The following is a 15,536-nucleotide window of genomic DNA, read 5'->3' as shown; positions in this document are numbered from 1 at the left end:
TGCTGTTATAGAGCTTGGAGTATTTCCGGCATAATCGAGCACCCAGCGGCGAAAAGAAAAAAAAAATGAATTGCTTCCTTGCTTACGAACGCAGAGCGAATCTTTGCGCTAATCAGAAGTTCAGGAAAGATTTTTTTTTTATTTAGCGCATGTAATGGTTTGTTTTTCTCTCTGAGAGGTTAAAATTGATGTGGAGTGTCGAGTTTCAAATTTTATGAAAACAGATCGCTTTTGCGAAAATTTTTTTTTCATTGTCGGCCCCATTCTATCGGGGCATCTCCTTACTTCTCTTTCAGCATCGCAGCATGCTGAAGAATTTGAACGTACTCGTTAGCATCTACGGAAAGTTTTACAATAAATAGTTTTGACCGTCATTTCGAGCCATGGTAAGTTAAAACAAGCAGAACAACATACGGCCTTAAGATGTTGCAGAAGAAACTGTTCAAGGATACTAAACAGTTTCGAAGCTCGAAACGTACAAATTAAAAACATTACATTCAAAACATCGCACGAGTTTTTCAAATTGTGGTACACACCTCTTTTTTTACAATTTCTACGTTTATTCAAATTACATATGAAATATAGCTAAATGTAATGCTATTCTCACGTATACACCTGCTATTATTCCATGCACTGCACCTTTCATTTCTTTCATTGCGACTTAGATGCTGTCTATGTTAATCTCCACTGAGTACTACTAATAAAGGTGGCCTGCGGCTCTGTCAAGCTGGCTTCTGGCAGCCTTTTCTGCAGGCCTCCTACATCATGTACAGTGATGTCAACAAATTTCTATAGCATTGTATTGTAAGAGAATTTTACGGCGTGTTCTGTCTGCATCTTGGACAGTGAACTTGCTTGCCTGAGCTCGGGCTCGACAAACTTCACTGCAGACTTAAGTTGTATCCGACTACACGCCGAAGGTGACGAGAGTGTGCACCTGGGCTTCTACAACAGCGCGCAGGTCTGTGACCACCTTTCGACTCTTTGCCATCACGCCCTATAAACTCCCTGCTACACTTCGAATATAGGAGCAGTGTTGAACTATTTTTCAAACAATTACTGCAGTAATTGGAAAAGCAGTTCCAATTTTCCTTTTTAATACAGCGAGGGTTTCATTCACTGCTTAAACTACCAGAGAAAGACCGCAGTCCTCTGCGAAGTGGTGCGCCCCCATCCGCGAACGTGGCGCCGCTAGTGCTCTTTTCTTCCCAGTGATGGAGCCACCAGTCGCGGGATTACGGGGACGGAGCAACACGTTCATGGAGCGCGCGCCGTTCTGACTTGCTTAGATTACCGTAGGTGCCATAGCGCCGCAGGCTGCTTGTGAGATGGTGTATGGTTCCTTCGTTAACTGAGACAAAATAAATGGCAGAGGAACAGAATTACCAGAGCTTTTGGACTGTAATATTGGCTCGTAATTAGGTTCTTATTGTTAATTTCGTTTTCCCGCGTTGCACTGTACCCTGCTAATAAGTGGCCACTACTCGGCGTCACTCAGGCTACCAAGAAGAGGTGTTCATAAGTAATGACTGTTTAATGGGTTTACTGGGCTTTAACGTCCCGAAGCGACTCAGGCTGTGAGAGACGCCATAGTGAAGGGCTCCGGAGATTTCGACCACCTGGGGTTCTTTAACGCGCACTGACATCGCTCAGAACACGGGTTTCTAGAATTTCACCCACATCGAAATTCGACCGCCGCGGCCGGGATCGAACCCGCGTCTTTCGGGTCAGCAGTCGACAGCCATAACCACTGAGGCACCACGGCGGCCATAAGTAATGACTGGTTATTAGGACAGGTGGATATGGTGTCCTTCCAACCTCCACTGACATCGCAGGCAGCATGAGCGTTCTTTACTTGGCATCCATACAAATGTAACCGCCGCGGCCGGTATTCGAACCTGCGACCTCGTGCTCGGCGGCCAAACGCGATGACCGCGGTTGTTTTTTGTGAGGAAGTACGCAACGCGACTGGCAACAAGTGACTGGTGTCCGGGTGATGTCATCGCGGCAACTGTGTTGACATATTCTCCGCCATAAAACAGGCTAACAGTGCTTTTATCTCCCGCTTCAGAGGCTGGCTGTCGCGCTATCTGGTGGGAAACGGGGTGTTGCAGTAAAGCCGGCTTAACGACTCGGGAAGCGGTCTGAGATGTCGTAATTTGTGCGTGTGAAAAGCTCTGGTAGAGCGCTCGTAAATATGATAGCGCGTTATTTAGCACGAGAGCGATCTAAATCGACTAATCAGGTAAAATCATGTAGTTTGAGGTACTGCTCCGCAGGACAGCCAAGACAAATTGAGACCACGACGCAAACAATGAAAACCAAACAAAGTTTCGATCCGTGGTGAGAGCCAGGTCTTAGACGGAGCGGTTAGCGCAAAAAACTGCCTGTGGTTATCAAGGCGTTTTGTGCAAGTTCAGTTACATTTACCTACCAGCTACGTCACGAAGCAAGTTTAGATAAAGGGAAGATACATATGTCTGGTTGCGAAGAACCAAGAAAGACCTAAAAAAATAGTGGCAGCAGTAGGTAAAAAGAACAGAAGAGAGTAAGTAAGGCTTGCGAGAAACTACGACACCTCCTGACGAAGAAACAGGGATAGCAGGCGAAACCGGAACCGCCGAAGATCGTCTGCACAGCCGAAAGCAGACGACGACGAGCGAACAGTCGGGCGCGATCCCAAGCGACCAATCAGAGGAAAAGCTGGGAGATATTGCCCGCATATACAGGAAGGAATGGGATCTTGCGGGAATCGAGACAGCATCCCCCAACCCTCTCGCCCGGGACAAGCAGGAACGAAAGAATATAAGCGAAGGAAGATGGAGAAGAGCACCACCAGTAGCCATGAAAAGGAGAAAAAAAAAGGAACAGAAGACAAAAAAAAAGGTGGGGGGGGGGGGGGGGGCATTAACGCCAGGAGGAAAGTAATAACGAAGGCGCAGTAAAGGCAACTCGCTCGCAAGAACAAGCAAGCAGACGACAGCGACACGGCGACAGCGAAATTAGGAGTGAAGGCGCAGACGACAAATGCCGAAAGAAAAGAGCAGGCAGCTAAAGATTGGAAGTGATGATCGCGAGCAGACGAGAAAAGAAAATCAAGCAGGCTAGATGTGAACGCAGACGGTACAATAACCGGCGCAGCTTGGCGCACGCGAATCGAAGGAGCGATGCGGGGGTGGTGGGTGAGGTAAACGATACCAAACGCGCGCAAAACGTACGGGGGAAAAAAATACAGGCAGGGTAGGAGAGTGGTAAAAGAGGATACGAAAGCTCGCGGACAAATGCACCTACGTAAATTCGGAAAGGCAATTACAAAAGTTCACCACAATACAAACGACAGAAGCAGCGACACTCGGGGAGAGGACGTAACGCGAAGTAGAAGCGACGACAGGCGAGGAACAGAGGCGGGTGACATCCTCGCTGGTGTGAGACGAGGCGGAAAAAGCTCCTAACGAAAGAGATAGGGATGCGCCGAAGAGAGCGGAAGAAAAGAGGAAATAGAAAGAAGAGGCGCGGTGAAGGCATCGCAGCTGTCGCCGGATATTTCCCTCCGACGTGCAAGCAAGAGCTGTGGTGAAGTGTCTCGCTGCCCCCGAGTGGGTGCAATGAACAGCAGCGGGAACGGATCCGAGGCGCTGGTGGAGAGGGGGCTCGGGGCAAGGACACCGCTGCACACGCGACCACGCTTGGGCACGGGAACTACCGTCTTTTCCGCCGCGGAACTAGCAATTGCTACGTGATCTGTCTTCAGCGTGAACGGAAAAAGAGTGACGAATTCAGCGCGTATGCAACGCGGTTCGTCTTGCGCAAAAGAACGAAGTAAATTTATAATCGTCACAAGAATAATAATGATTATCCCCGCGGTGCCTGAGTGGTTATGGCGCTCGGCTGCTGACCCGAAAGAAGCGGGTCCTCGTCGCTCCAGCCGAGTTGAGGCTGAGTCAATCAGAACGGTTCGAGCGATGCTTCAAGTTTCAGCGGCATAAAAAGCCCCGTTACGCGCCTGCACACGTCACTTCTGCGCAAGTGCAGACCATTCGGTCCTCACGGCAGATGAGACAGTGTTACAAACCACCAACTAACCACCGGAGAGAGGCACTACACTTAGTCCGGCGTCTACGCTTAGTGATATCCTCACTACAACCTTGGACAGGAGTACAGAGTAGAGGAAAATGCTGCATCCGTAAAGCTCCATTGACCGCAACAGCTCGACGTGCTCTGCACTCGACGAAGAGAGTTTACGGTTGATGCCCTGCGCTTCACACGGTCAGCGTCAAGTGCTTACCCCAGGAATAATTAACGAATAATTAAAAGAATTGTCAATAGCATAGCCTATGGAACGGAATGGGAACATATAGAGACACATGAGAAATACCGCATACTAGGAATACTTCCAGTGCATGAGCTATTTAAGTATACTGTGTTGACCCGCTACTATTATTCTAACAATTTTAAGCTATTAGTAAAGAAAGATGTATTACTACGAAAAACTGAGAAATATGTTAAACCACGAGTCTTTACAAACTATGGAAAGAAAGCCAGAAATTTTTATGTACCTCAGATATTCAATGAACTAAGTGAGATACTGTACGATTTAAAATCACGAGCTGTAATGCTGAGAGAAGTAAGGAAATGGTGTTCAACTTTGACTTGTAATGTGTGATTTTTTTTTTGCCAAGTGGGAAACTTGACGGTTTTTTTTTTTACATTTTATCGTTTTTATATTTTGTTCGCATAGGATTGCATTACTTGTATTATTATTTTTTCCCGTTATGTGGATATTGTGAATGTATATTGCTTTATATCCTAGTTTAAGGATGCAACACTGGCTGCCTGGTCTTCTAACAAGCACTATGTGCTTAGATTGACCAGTACTTCTTTTTGTACACTTTGTTGTGAAATAAAGACTTCACTTCACTTCAACTGAATCTGCGTTAAGTGCATCTCACCGGCTATATCAGGAGTGGTTATCGCAATGTTTCCGCGGCAGAAACGTGGAGGTAGGTGAGGAACGTACATTTGAAAGGACTTCAAGTTTTCTTCCAGTGGCTACCATCTCACGTTGGAATCGCTGGAAACACGGCGGCAGACGTCCTGGCTCAAGAACCCCGGTCTCGTCCATCTTCAATGACTGTCCCAAAGGACGAGAACTTCGCTAGGCATCTAGAGGTGCAACACTTTTCTGAAATTCGGGCACTTTTGCACCCCCCTCGTGTAACGCAAGGCCTGTCGCGCAACAGCGCCGCTCTCTTGTATTGAGTGCACACGAACTGTGCCTATCAAGAACGTTCGCTGCTCACGCGCCTTACAGCCGAACGTCCGCGTGCGTGTGATCGCCGGCCGATTGTCCAGATATTTACTTTATCCTCCGTTAACATTCCGGCTTCCAAAGGAAGAGTACGGATCTTTTTCAAGGACCCCTTCAGAAGCTCAGCGACGTTCGACCGTGCTCTCTTGCTAAGTAAAACTGAAAACTGCTCGGAGTTCAGCACCCGCAAATGTAAGCAGCCAGAATAAGCTGGAATATTCTAAGTCCTGTAATGATATATTTCACTACAGTCCTGTGCATTAGCGCACTTCTGTAGAGCTTTGCACTGGGCGACAGAATTGCATGTTGAAGCGCCTCCTTTGAGGACTTCTGCAAACGCTCAGTTGCTACTTCCACCCCGCTAGCGTTAAGTACGCATGACAGTTAAGTGAGCACTGTGCCGACGCCGAGGAAGCACTTATTTCAAAGGTCTGAAACGCACCGGTCATTCGATGCATTGGATCAGTGTTTGTCGATGGTGAGAAAGGTTACAGGCATAGGTACGCTCGTTCTGCCATTCCCGCAGGTACTGCTAGCGTTGAAATAAACTGGCGCGAGGAGTTTGTGATATGTTTATTTTTTCGTGGAACAACACATTAACGTTCTGTTCTGCTTGGAAGCAGCATGAACTCGCAAGACAGCTCCTCCAAAAGCGGCGGTAATTATTTCGCGGTTTCCTTTATGTAACAAGCGCGTCTATTTTTCCGACTCTACACCGCAGGGATATTAGATCTAGATATTGATTCAACAAACAGCTAAATTAATTCAACACTACGCATGACATCCGTGACACAGCTTGGTTGTTTAAGAGTCACTTGACGTTCGTACACAAGCTGCGCAACAGCGTTTCGCAATGCACGCCAATGCTGCTGACGCCGGCTTCGAAGGACAGAAGTGGCGGACCTCATAGTGGTGCCATCTGTCGTGGACAGAGCAAACTGCTCTCTGTAAACGGTCTATATGCAGGCATGGTTGAAAACACTCACCGCTCCATGCCACCTATGTGTGTGCGCTGTAATGTTGTGGGTGATGTGAAGCATTTCGTCTTAGCGCGCCCGCGTTTTTGTGCCGAGCGTGAGACACTCCTGGAAAGCCTGAGGAGACTGAACGCATCCATTGACGACGTCCCACGCATCGTGTACGCTGGGGGCTCCCGAAATGAGCGACGATTAGTGTCACGACAACTGCTGAAGATTTTAGAGGGCACTGGTCCTATGGGTCAGTTGTGGGGACGCAGTCTCTGAAATCGGTGACTCAGGCGGAGAAATTGCTGACAGGTCTTTGTAAGGATATTCCCATCTGTATATTTACGCCACCGCCACCCAGTTATGGAAAGGAAAATGATCGGTGCAACAATAAAACACAGGAGGACAACACAGTGGATCAAAGAACAGATGCGAGTCAATGACGCCCTATCTCAGGGGTTCTCAAACTTTTTTGCTTGGAGGAACCCCAAAAGCCTTCAATAAGTTCCAGGGAACCCCCCGCCCCTGCTTTCACTTACCAGCAGTGTTGTCGAGTGCATTTTTGCAAAGAGAGAGTTGCAAAAGTTAAGCACAGATTAATACAAATACTAATGTGATGGGTGGTACCGCTTCCCTTTTAAGAGCAAGTCAAAGCGTGGCTCAGTAGCACTCAAAGCCAGTCTCATATCAGCTGCCGGGTCAGGGCCGGTGAGGGTTCTCGCGGAACACAATAAGACAGCCCGCGGAAGCCCTGTGTTCCGCGGAAACCAGTTTGAGAACCCCTGCCCTATCTGAAATCAAGTAAGAGAAATAGGCATGAGCAGGGCATAAAGCTACAGCCTGGCGTGCTCTACGCTGAATGTGCTCATCCACGTCCTTCCTTTCTTCTCGAAGACGGAGGCGGTGGAGCAGGACCGCCGAGCGGATCTCTCTCCACCTCCTCTCCTAGCCTTCCTCCTTCCCTTGCTTTTCCGCAGGCGCTGGAAATACTCCTTTTTCCGGCATCGCGGCGGGGGCTTCCATAGTCGGCGTGCCAGCTGTCGTGCATCGTCGCACGGAGCGCTCGGCGATGCCCAAAGCGTGCCGCTGCTGAGTGGAGACGGGAATATATTTCCAGACGGGCGAAAGTACGTAAACAGTAAAGGGCGTGGAGAGAGCACGCGGGAGAGAAGGGAGGAGAGAGTCGCGGTGGTGTCAAGGATAGAGGAGAAGGGTGCGAGCTCCGAGTTCCTTGCACCTCGCCGAGAGCGAGCGCCGCCTAGCGGGACGCTGCGCCTAACGAGTAGGGCGGAAATAATAGAGCCGGGTACCCTTGCGCAGCCTTCTGAGTGTTCCGAGAATATACGGCGTGTAACAGCGCTTTTTCTCACACGGGTTGCTCCGTAAGGGGTAATAAGATGGTACGCGACCCTCGCTGAGGCATCCTCGCCGGATACGAACAATGTGATGGCTAAGGTAACAAAGGTGCTCTTTCAAAGCGGCAGTCTACGAGGCACTTTACCGTGGATAGATGCACTGACGTCGTAGGATGGTCGTAATCTAAAATTCCTCCGTTTACCTGCTCTCCAAAGCCAATGACGTATATGTTCGTCTGATCCATGAGCGTCATGTCGGGCGGGGATTGATCGCTATGGAGACGCTACCCTGCCTGCCCAGTTGGGCCCGGGAGTGACTGTGAGGATCGAGGCGGAAAATGGGTCTCGGTATACAGATTCGCGCCGCTTAGAGCACCTCTCGGAATGCTCCCGGCTAAAGCCCTGACTTGTTAGCGCTCAAATTCTGCGATGTCCTGCGGCGATATTTTAATCTCTAGTACTTTTGGGTAAGGCCTTTGAGAATGCAGTCAACGCACTGAGAAGAACAAAACAGCAGCTGATACCGCAGCGCCATCTCTCGTCAGCTGCAGAAGGAAGAGAGCACACTACACGGAAAGAAGAATGCCCACCCGACCACTTTCCAAACGAGAGATGTCGCTGGTAAGCTGATGCCAGAACTGGCTTTCTTGAACTTGTAGCTGGGCTTGTTGGTGCATATTCATGAAAGACTTGAGAGCGCAAAACGGCAACACGGACGAGTAAGCAGCGCTCGTCTCTTACTCGTCCGTGTTGCCGTTTTGCGCACTCGTGTCTTGCTTTCTTGCTTCTTTGTTTACCATTGCTGCAAACGATGCGGACTTTCGATTCGTTGCGGCAGGCCTATCCAAACATAGTATCAAACAAAAGTAGTCACCAAATGCCGGTTGTTCCCAAAATTGGATCGTGAGCAAGCAAGCTGTTTAGCCAGGAGAAGCACCTTAGGATCATGGCGACGTATCAGCAGCCATCGTTGTCGCTTCTTCGGTCTGGAGAGGGCGAGAATTTCCGGAAGTTCTTTTTGCAGCGGAACTTGTATATGGCACGCTTCCGTATAGACCAGATTTTTTTACCCTCGCACGCAGGCTGCGGACGCGCGCCTACTCTCGACGCCAGTCGCCATCTGTCGGCGCGCGCGGCCCGAGGGACTGCGGGTCGCGCCGGCGCCGCGCATAGAACGCATGTTTACGTGTTCGCTTCTGCCGTTTTGTGCTCCATCAGCTAACGTATGAGGGTGTGTGCTGTGCGTCACTACTCACATTTGCCCTCTTCCAGAGAGTGCTGCGGTTATCTTGTGCGCAGTTACTCGTTAACGTGACATCCGAGGGTAGTCGACCAGGTAGTGTACGGACTGGAAACCGGCACTTCGAAGCAGATTTCTGCGCTGTCGTGTCGTTTGTTGTCGCCTTTTACGTGCGATATCATCTATGATAATATTATGCATTAGAATGTAGATCTATTGACTTGACTCAGTGGAGTAGTAACTGGATAGGCGAGCTGCAGACTGAAGGTTGTCCCGACGGAGCGCGTGTTTTCGATCACCAGTACGTGTTCAGCATCCTTGCGCTGAGCTTGCTCTTGTTCCCATTCAGAACATTTCATGCACAGGATTGTAAGCACGACCGCTACCGATTTCAGCTGCTTTTTCCGCACGCATGTCAGAGGTATCTGGGGGGTAAAGGTTTATCTATAGTATCTTTCTGCTGTTGGTATCTACCTTAGCTTGGTTTGGTTTATTAAGGTTTTACGTTCCAAAGCGACTCAGGCTATGAGGGACGCCGTAGTGAAGGGCTCCGGAAATTTCGACCACCTGGGGTTCTTTAACGTGCAATGACATCGCACAGTACACGGGCCTCTAGAATTTCGCCTCCTTCGAAATTCGGCCGCCGCGGCCGGGATGGAACCCGCGTCTTTTGGGCCAGAGCAGAGAGCCGTAACCACTGAACCACCGCAGCGGTGCGGCATCTACATTATTCATAGGAAAATATGCGCGATTTCATTACATTTTCCACACTTAGCCAAACGCCTACGCAACGCTCTCACACGCGGCGAGAGCTCCTGAATAACATAACGCGACTTCGGACCTCAGAATTAGTGAAAGCTGGATTAGCTGCTCATATCTATTCAAGCTTTTATAAATTAAGCGAAAGTACGTTTTTATGCACCAGGTTGCATAAACCATGACAAAATTTGTTTTCTGTTGGCGCTGCGACTCAGCTGAGCTCACAGCGGTAATTTGTTGATAAACTGGCGCGGCGACAAGAAAGCCCTGTTTGTGGAGGGGGGGCTTTATGGCCGGCCGGCAGGAAGGAATAAGAGTGCATGGGAATTGGAACGGCATGCTAGCCGCACACCTAATGCTTGATATTGAACAAAAAGTTTCTTTGCGGTGGAGCACTAAGACGGAATTCGATATAAGCACGAGCGCGTTCTAAGCGCCGGCACAATTAACTTGAATGTCAAACTAAATGTCATTAAAACGCGTCAATGTTATCGCTTTGATAACGTAAATACTTCCTGCAACACAGCCACGCAGCGGAAGTATGCTCGACAATGTTTTTTTAGCGCCCGAAGCGCGGCTATATGCAGGCGCGGCCGCGGAACTGCCGCAGCCCCGCAGTCCCCAAAGAAACGTCCGCACCGCGGCGCGCCAGTCGGCGCAAAATGGCCGCGCCCAGGAGAGGCTCAAAAATCTGGTCTATACCGCAAAGCTAATGCGACTGCACAGGCGTAAACTCAATCCTACGCTCTAAACACGAATACACCTACATGGGAATAAAAAGAGATAAACTGTCTTCTAGCGCACTTTCTTCTATAAATGGTAGTGCAATAGAGGAGAGCTTAGTCCCTTTTTACTCCCTGCTGTTTAGAGTGAATACGCAAGTAATCCTATACGCAGGATCACTCAACGCACCGGCTGGCATCGGCATTTTGAACCCACCCAAGCTGTAGTTGTTGAAATTCGCATTACCACAAGGGTGAACGTCCGGTGAATGTTTCCCCAACTCTGTCTACCCAGAAGCTCGGGCTACCTAAGCAATATGTTACTGAGACGGAATAAACTGTCACTGCGAAAGCTTCACGAACTACACTCTACGGGGCCTTCGGCATTGGTATCTCTGCCTATATTCATGCCTCACGAAGCACGCAATAGGTATACACGTCAGTTTAACGCTGACACCACCTCCAATGCTTCGGATCGGAGCTAAATCCGGTTACACTCGGCGCTGTGACCCCACAAACTTCGGCTATTTCGACGAGTTACGCGCACTGGAGAGGTTGCTTTGCCTGCAATATTCTCGAAAGCCATGTATTTTGGCGCGATGTGGCCAAAATTTGTCGGGCCACAGCGCCGAGGATAACTGCGTTTTCGAAATTCTAAAAACTGATATGGGTATTAATTGATGTGGGCTGCAAGCCTCTCAATAATTACGGAGGCTAATAGTAAAAGCTAAAAAGTTTACTACGCAATATCAGTCAACCCACCTTCTAGATAGCACGTTTTTGCTGTATTCTAATGCACTACACCGCTGACAGTGCTATGCAGAAAAAAGCGTTCTTCAAACTTAGAAATCCTATTTTTAAAAGTTGTGTAAAGTCTTAGGTGAAACACCCTGTGTAGCTTCCGTTTATTCACCTGTTGCATTCCCACCAACGCTGATGCTAGAGTAATTTAAATTGCTTTATGAATGTTAACTGTGCGTGAATTCCACGTCTACAAGGTGCGCGAAGGAGAATACACAGTCACACCGCATCTGCTAAGACACTGCCAGCACATTTACCAGCAGACGACATGTCCTGTTTAACTTACTAAAGAGGACATCTTTGTCCCTTGCTCTAAATAAGCTGCGGGCTAGTACAACGGTTTGAGAAAGCTTGAATAGCATTGCAGCAGAACGACTTACAAGCGCGTAAGCGCCCCTGCCAAGTGACTGAACAGCACTACGGAAGTGTCAGGGATGACATTTTCTTCTGACGTTCGCCCGACAGTGTCGCCAGTCCGTACAGACACAGGAAAACGAACACTATAACCACTTAACCCCGTTTAACCGAAGCGACGGGGGGTACTTTTATTCCTGAGCATCGAAGTTGGAGCAGAAGACACTGTATAGCCCATCCCTTGCAAACTGCGTAATTTGCACAGCGCACCTAACGTGCGCTATGCATGGCGTCAGCTAGGCACTGTGCGATCACCATATCAAACCCGGGAACTTGTAAGCAACTAATCTTTACTGTGACGGCTTACACTTAGAGACAGAACCGAATCACTATCCCGTCGAACTGTTCGTCAGCATTGCGACACCGACAAGAACAGGCTGAGGAGGATAAAAGTTATACTCCAAATCCATTACATCTGTAACCCTTTAGCACTTCATGATTAGCCGGAACGACGTCACGCTGCCGCTAACAGCAAAACCTACCAGTCGGCAGGGCGGAGAAAAAGAAGAGCAGAAAAATAATTGCATTAGGCCCCGAAACTATATACATCCATTTCACTGCTCCCCTCTTTCTTTCCCTCTCCCCGTCCTTTCATTCTCGCTAGCCGCAGGTCAGGTGCTTCAGGCTTCGATGGTAGATGCCGTGGTTAGCACCATCTCTTCTAAGAGCACTTTCTGCTGGGCTAGTTGGTTTTGGTTCATAATTAAATAGTTTTAAGGCGCAAAAAGCAGTCAAGACACATAGGTAGGTGACAGGACGAAGCGCCAACTTCCAACTGATTTTTATTGCATGCATGAAACGTACGCTTGTCGTCACATGCGCAAGTCGGTCGCCTAAAGCTCAGGAACGACATGATAAGGCACGCTCCAGGAATTTCTTTTCACTGTTATACCATACAATTGATAAGTCGCTTATGGACAAGTTGCCGTTCTTTTTGATAAAAAACGCTTCAATCAACTCCCTAGCATTAGTATAAAAAAGAAAGGCAACTTGTGCATAAGCGACACATCCATTGTAAGGTATAACAGTGAAGAGAAATTCCTGGAGTGCGCCTTATCATGTCGTTCCTGAGCTTTAGGTGACCCACCTGCGCATGTGACCACAAGCTACTATATAAGTACGTTTCATGCATGCAATAAGATCAGTTGGAAGTTGGCGCTTCGTCCTGTCACCTACCTATGTGTCTTGTCTGTTTTTTGCGCCTTAAAACTATTTAATTATCAGCATCTCTTCCTTGCATTGTAAATATTATTTTTTATTTTTTTAAGCAAATAAATAGCCACCAGCAACAACTTTCCACGGTATTGCAGAGTACTATAATGACAGAGGCATCGCCGAGGTGTCTCTCACCTTGGAGGGGAAGGCGGCGCCGAGGTCGTCTCGATTTCGTTGATGTCCGCCGCCTCGGACGACGGGTCGAAGGGCGGAGGCTTGATGAGCACAGCCTGCGCGGGCGCCGGCGACTGCGGCTGCTGCTGCTGCTGCACCGAGCGCCTCCAGTGGCGGCCATAGTCCAGCACTGCGATCAGAGAGGGAAAGGATGCGGTCAGCGAACACGGCAGGGAACAAAAAGGGTCATTGGCACCTCCCGAAGGCGTTTTTTTTTTCTCTTTCCTGTGATTTTTTAACTCTTCTCTATCTGCACGTGGCAGCGGTGGTGGCTCGGCTGGAGCCAGTTGGCAGGCCCGTGCAATTTCCTTTTCATCCTTCTCTCAGTCGCAACCAACGAACAACAACAACCGAAGGCGTTCTAGTGCTTAGCATATACTATACGGCCTGCGAGAGCTGCCCGTAGAAACGAAATGAACTGCCATTGGTGGACACTTCCGGTTAAAACAGACGTACTCTGAGGACATATGAGAAGGAGCATGTGCGTCAGAAAGGAAGTAACCATGCAATGCCATGTATTCACAACGAAGGTACCGCCTTCACCAAAAGTAACCGAGCAACGGTGGTTTCTTTCTTAGCCGCGTAGCGAAGAACCCATGGCAGCCCTTAATCTCCGAAGCTGTGGAAAGTAAGGTGAACACTTGTCCTCACGTTCTGACACCTTTCGGAATTGAGGGGTGCCGCAAAGGCTACACGCAAAAACCTGCTGCTCGGTTACTTTTGCCATGGGGGTACCTTCTTCTTCGATCCAGACCCACGTGTGCTGCATCGCAGCCTAGCGACACAGCGCCTGGAATCAGAAAAGGTCTAAAGCTGGCCCTAAAATTATTTCTACACACACAAAAAATAGTCCTCAGGCAGCCTTGCGTTTCCTAATTTAAATGCTAAACAAGGGACGCATGGTAGGAAATACTGGCTGTTCAATATTCGGCGCTCCAGCGTCGTCCTTGTGAATTCCTTGTCTAGTGTACGCATCCTATTCCAGTATCAAGGAAATAAGTATTTTTTTCTGTTCCATTGTACTGCCATTCAAATGACCCCGACGCATAGCCTTCCCACGTGACGCACTGTTCTCAACTTACTGAGAACCTGGCAATCAGATCCGGGGTTTAGCAACAAGCAGTGTCTGTGCTCATCGAGAAACAGGCTGCGGTAAATGCGACAATCCAGGCTATACATAACGAGTCGCGTTAGAATCTCGGTACTACGTCGCTGGTGTTCAAATGACAAGCAAGAGTACGAATCTCTCTCCTGAGGTGCGCAGTAACGTCATCGTTACTATCCGTCATCGCTATCTCAGTGTTTCCGGCATGAACAAACATGACAGAATGAAATAATCAAATTTATGTCCACGGGATGAAATGAGGAACTTTGTGTTGATTTCTACTTGTAACACAGGTTTTAAACACAAAGATGAGCAATTTCTTTTTAAGTACTAATGTTCAGGCTGTCGGCCTTCCGATTCGCTGATTTAGTTTGTGCATAGAAAAGCAAAGCAGGAAAGAGAGATGGTGTGAGCGAAGGGGCAGGGAAGCATGGGGGAGGGCGAGCATTTTTATAAACTTCGCATAAAGTTTATCAAATATGCCCATAATGTACAAGATCCGCGCAATATGAGCGTCCTGCCCCTGTCCAGTATACGCTATCATCCTATTATCTCATTGGCAGAGAGAACCTCTAACGGTGTTATTTCGTACTTGCCAATAAAGAAAGAGTGCATTTTGAATTTTGGCTTGCACACTCCGCAACCTTTTTTTGTGTGTTTTAATCAATCGTACAGTTCCTGATCCTAACGTATATGAAATAAACCTTCGGTAATAAAAGTAGGTTTTCGCAAATAGCAATAACAACTAAATAGCTGCAAAATGCTATAAAAAAGATACGCAGCGCTCTGCGTGTGCCCTTTTACAGCGAAGTAATGCATATAACGAAGGAAGAGGTGGTGTACTTTAGTTCTGCGCTAACAACATTTTACTTAATAACATATCGAGATGCTGTGATAGGGTGATCGTTGACGCGGAGTACGCCGGAGATAAAACGAAGCTGCGGGGCGGCAAAGCGCGCCTCCGGCCGCGTCGAGTGATGAATAATGAAACCGAGAGATGGCGTCACACCTCAGCGGTCCGCGCAGCCACTGCACGGCCCGTCGACTCGCATCTTCGCCCAGAGGCGTTACACCCGCCGTCGCAGCCAAAACCTTCGGCAGCGCGCTATGTATTCCTGGCGCGGCTCGGCCGAGCCGCTGCCACACTCGTTCACTCTCGGTCTCTATCAAAATGACCACCGATGCGAAAATGGACGCGCGGTACGTGAACCGAAAGCCTTCCGTTCTCGCCGAAGCAGCGCCAGCGCCTGTAGTGGGCGCCGAAGGAATCACTCTGGCAAGCCGAAACAATGCGCCGCAGAAGCAAACGCGACAAAGGCCTCCGAGAAGCGAGCACGAATAAGCATAAAAGAGAAGAAAAAAATAAAGACCGAGGAACCGCGGCGTCCCGGGAGCGCAAGGTGCACGCTAAAAGGGTTTTAATGGCGACGTGATCGGAGAGCCAAATGCGTCCCGGCAGGCGTCGCTGGCGTCGCGCG

At 48.8% G+C, this 15,536-nt stretch overlaps 1 protein-coding gene across 3 annotated transcripts in view; it reads right to left on the bottom strand.

The window, feature by feature from the left end:
* LOC149367277 (tyrosine-protein kinase transmembrane receptor Ror-like) overlaps positions 1 to 15,536 on the bottom strand; it is a 368,881-nt gene that overhangs the window by 119,824 nt on the left and 233,521 nt on the right. For all 3 annotated transcript variants that reach the window (XM_089554884.1, XM_089554890.1, XM_089554896.1), the window contains one exon: positions 12,915 to 13,083. In XM_089554884.1, coding sequence (XP_089411010.1) covers positions 12,915 to 13,083 — 169 coding nt within the window. The remainder of the gene's footprint in view (positions 1 to 12,914; positions 13,084 to 15,536) is intronic.

Source organism: Amblyomma mixtum, chromosome 1 (genome assembly GCF_055824585.1).
Source record: "Amblyomma mixtum isolate Tamu chromosome 1, ASM5582458v1, whole genome shotgun sequence".
NCBI classification, from domain to species: domain Eukaryota; kingdom Metazoa; phylum Arthropoda; class Arachnida; order Ixodida; family Ixodidae; genus Amblyomma; species Amblyomma mixtum.
This window is presented reverse-complemented; position numbering and strand designations above follow the sequence as displayed.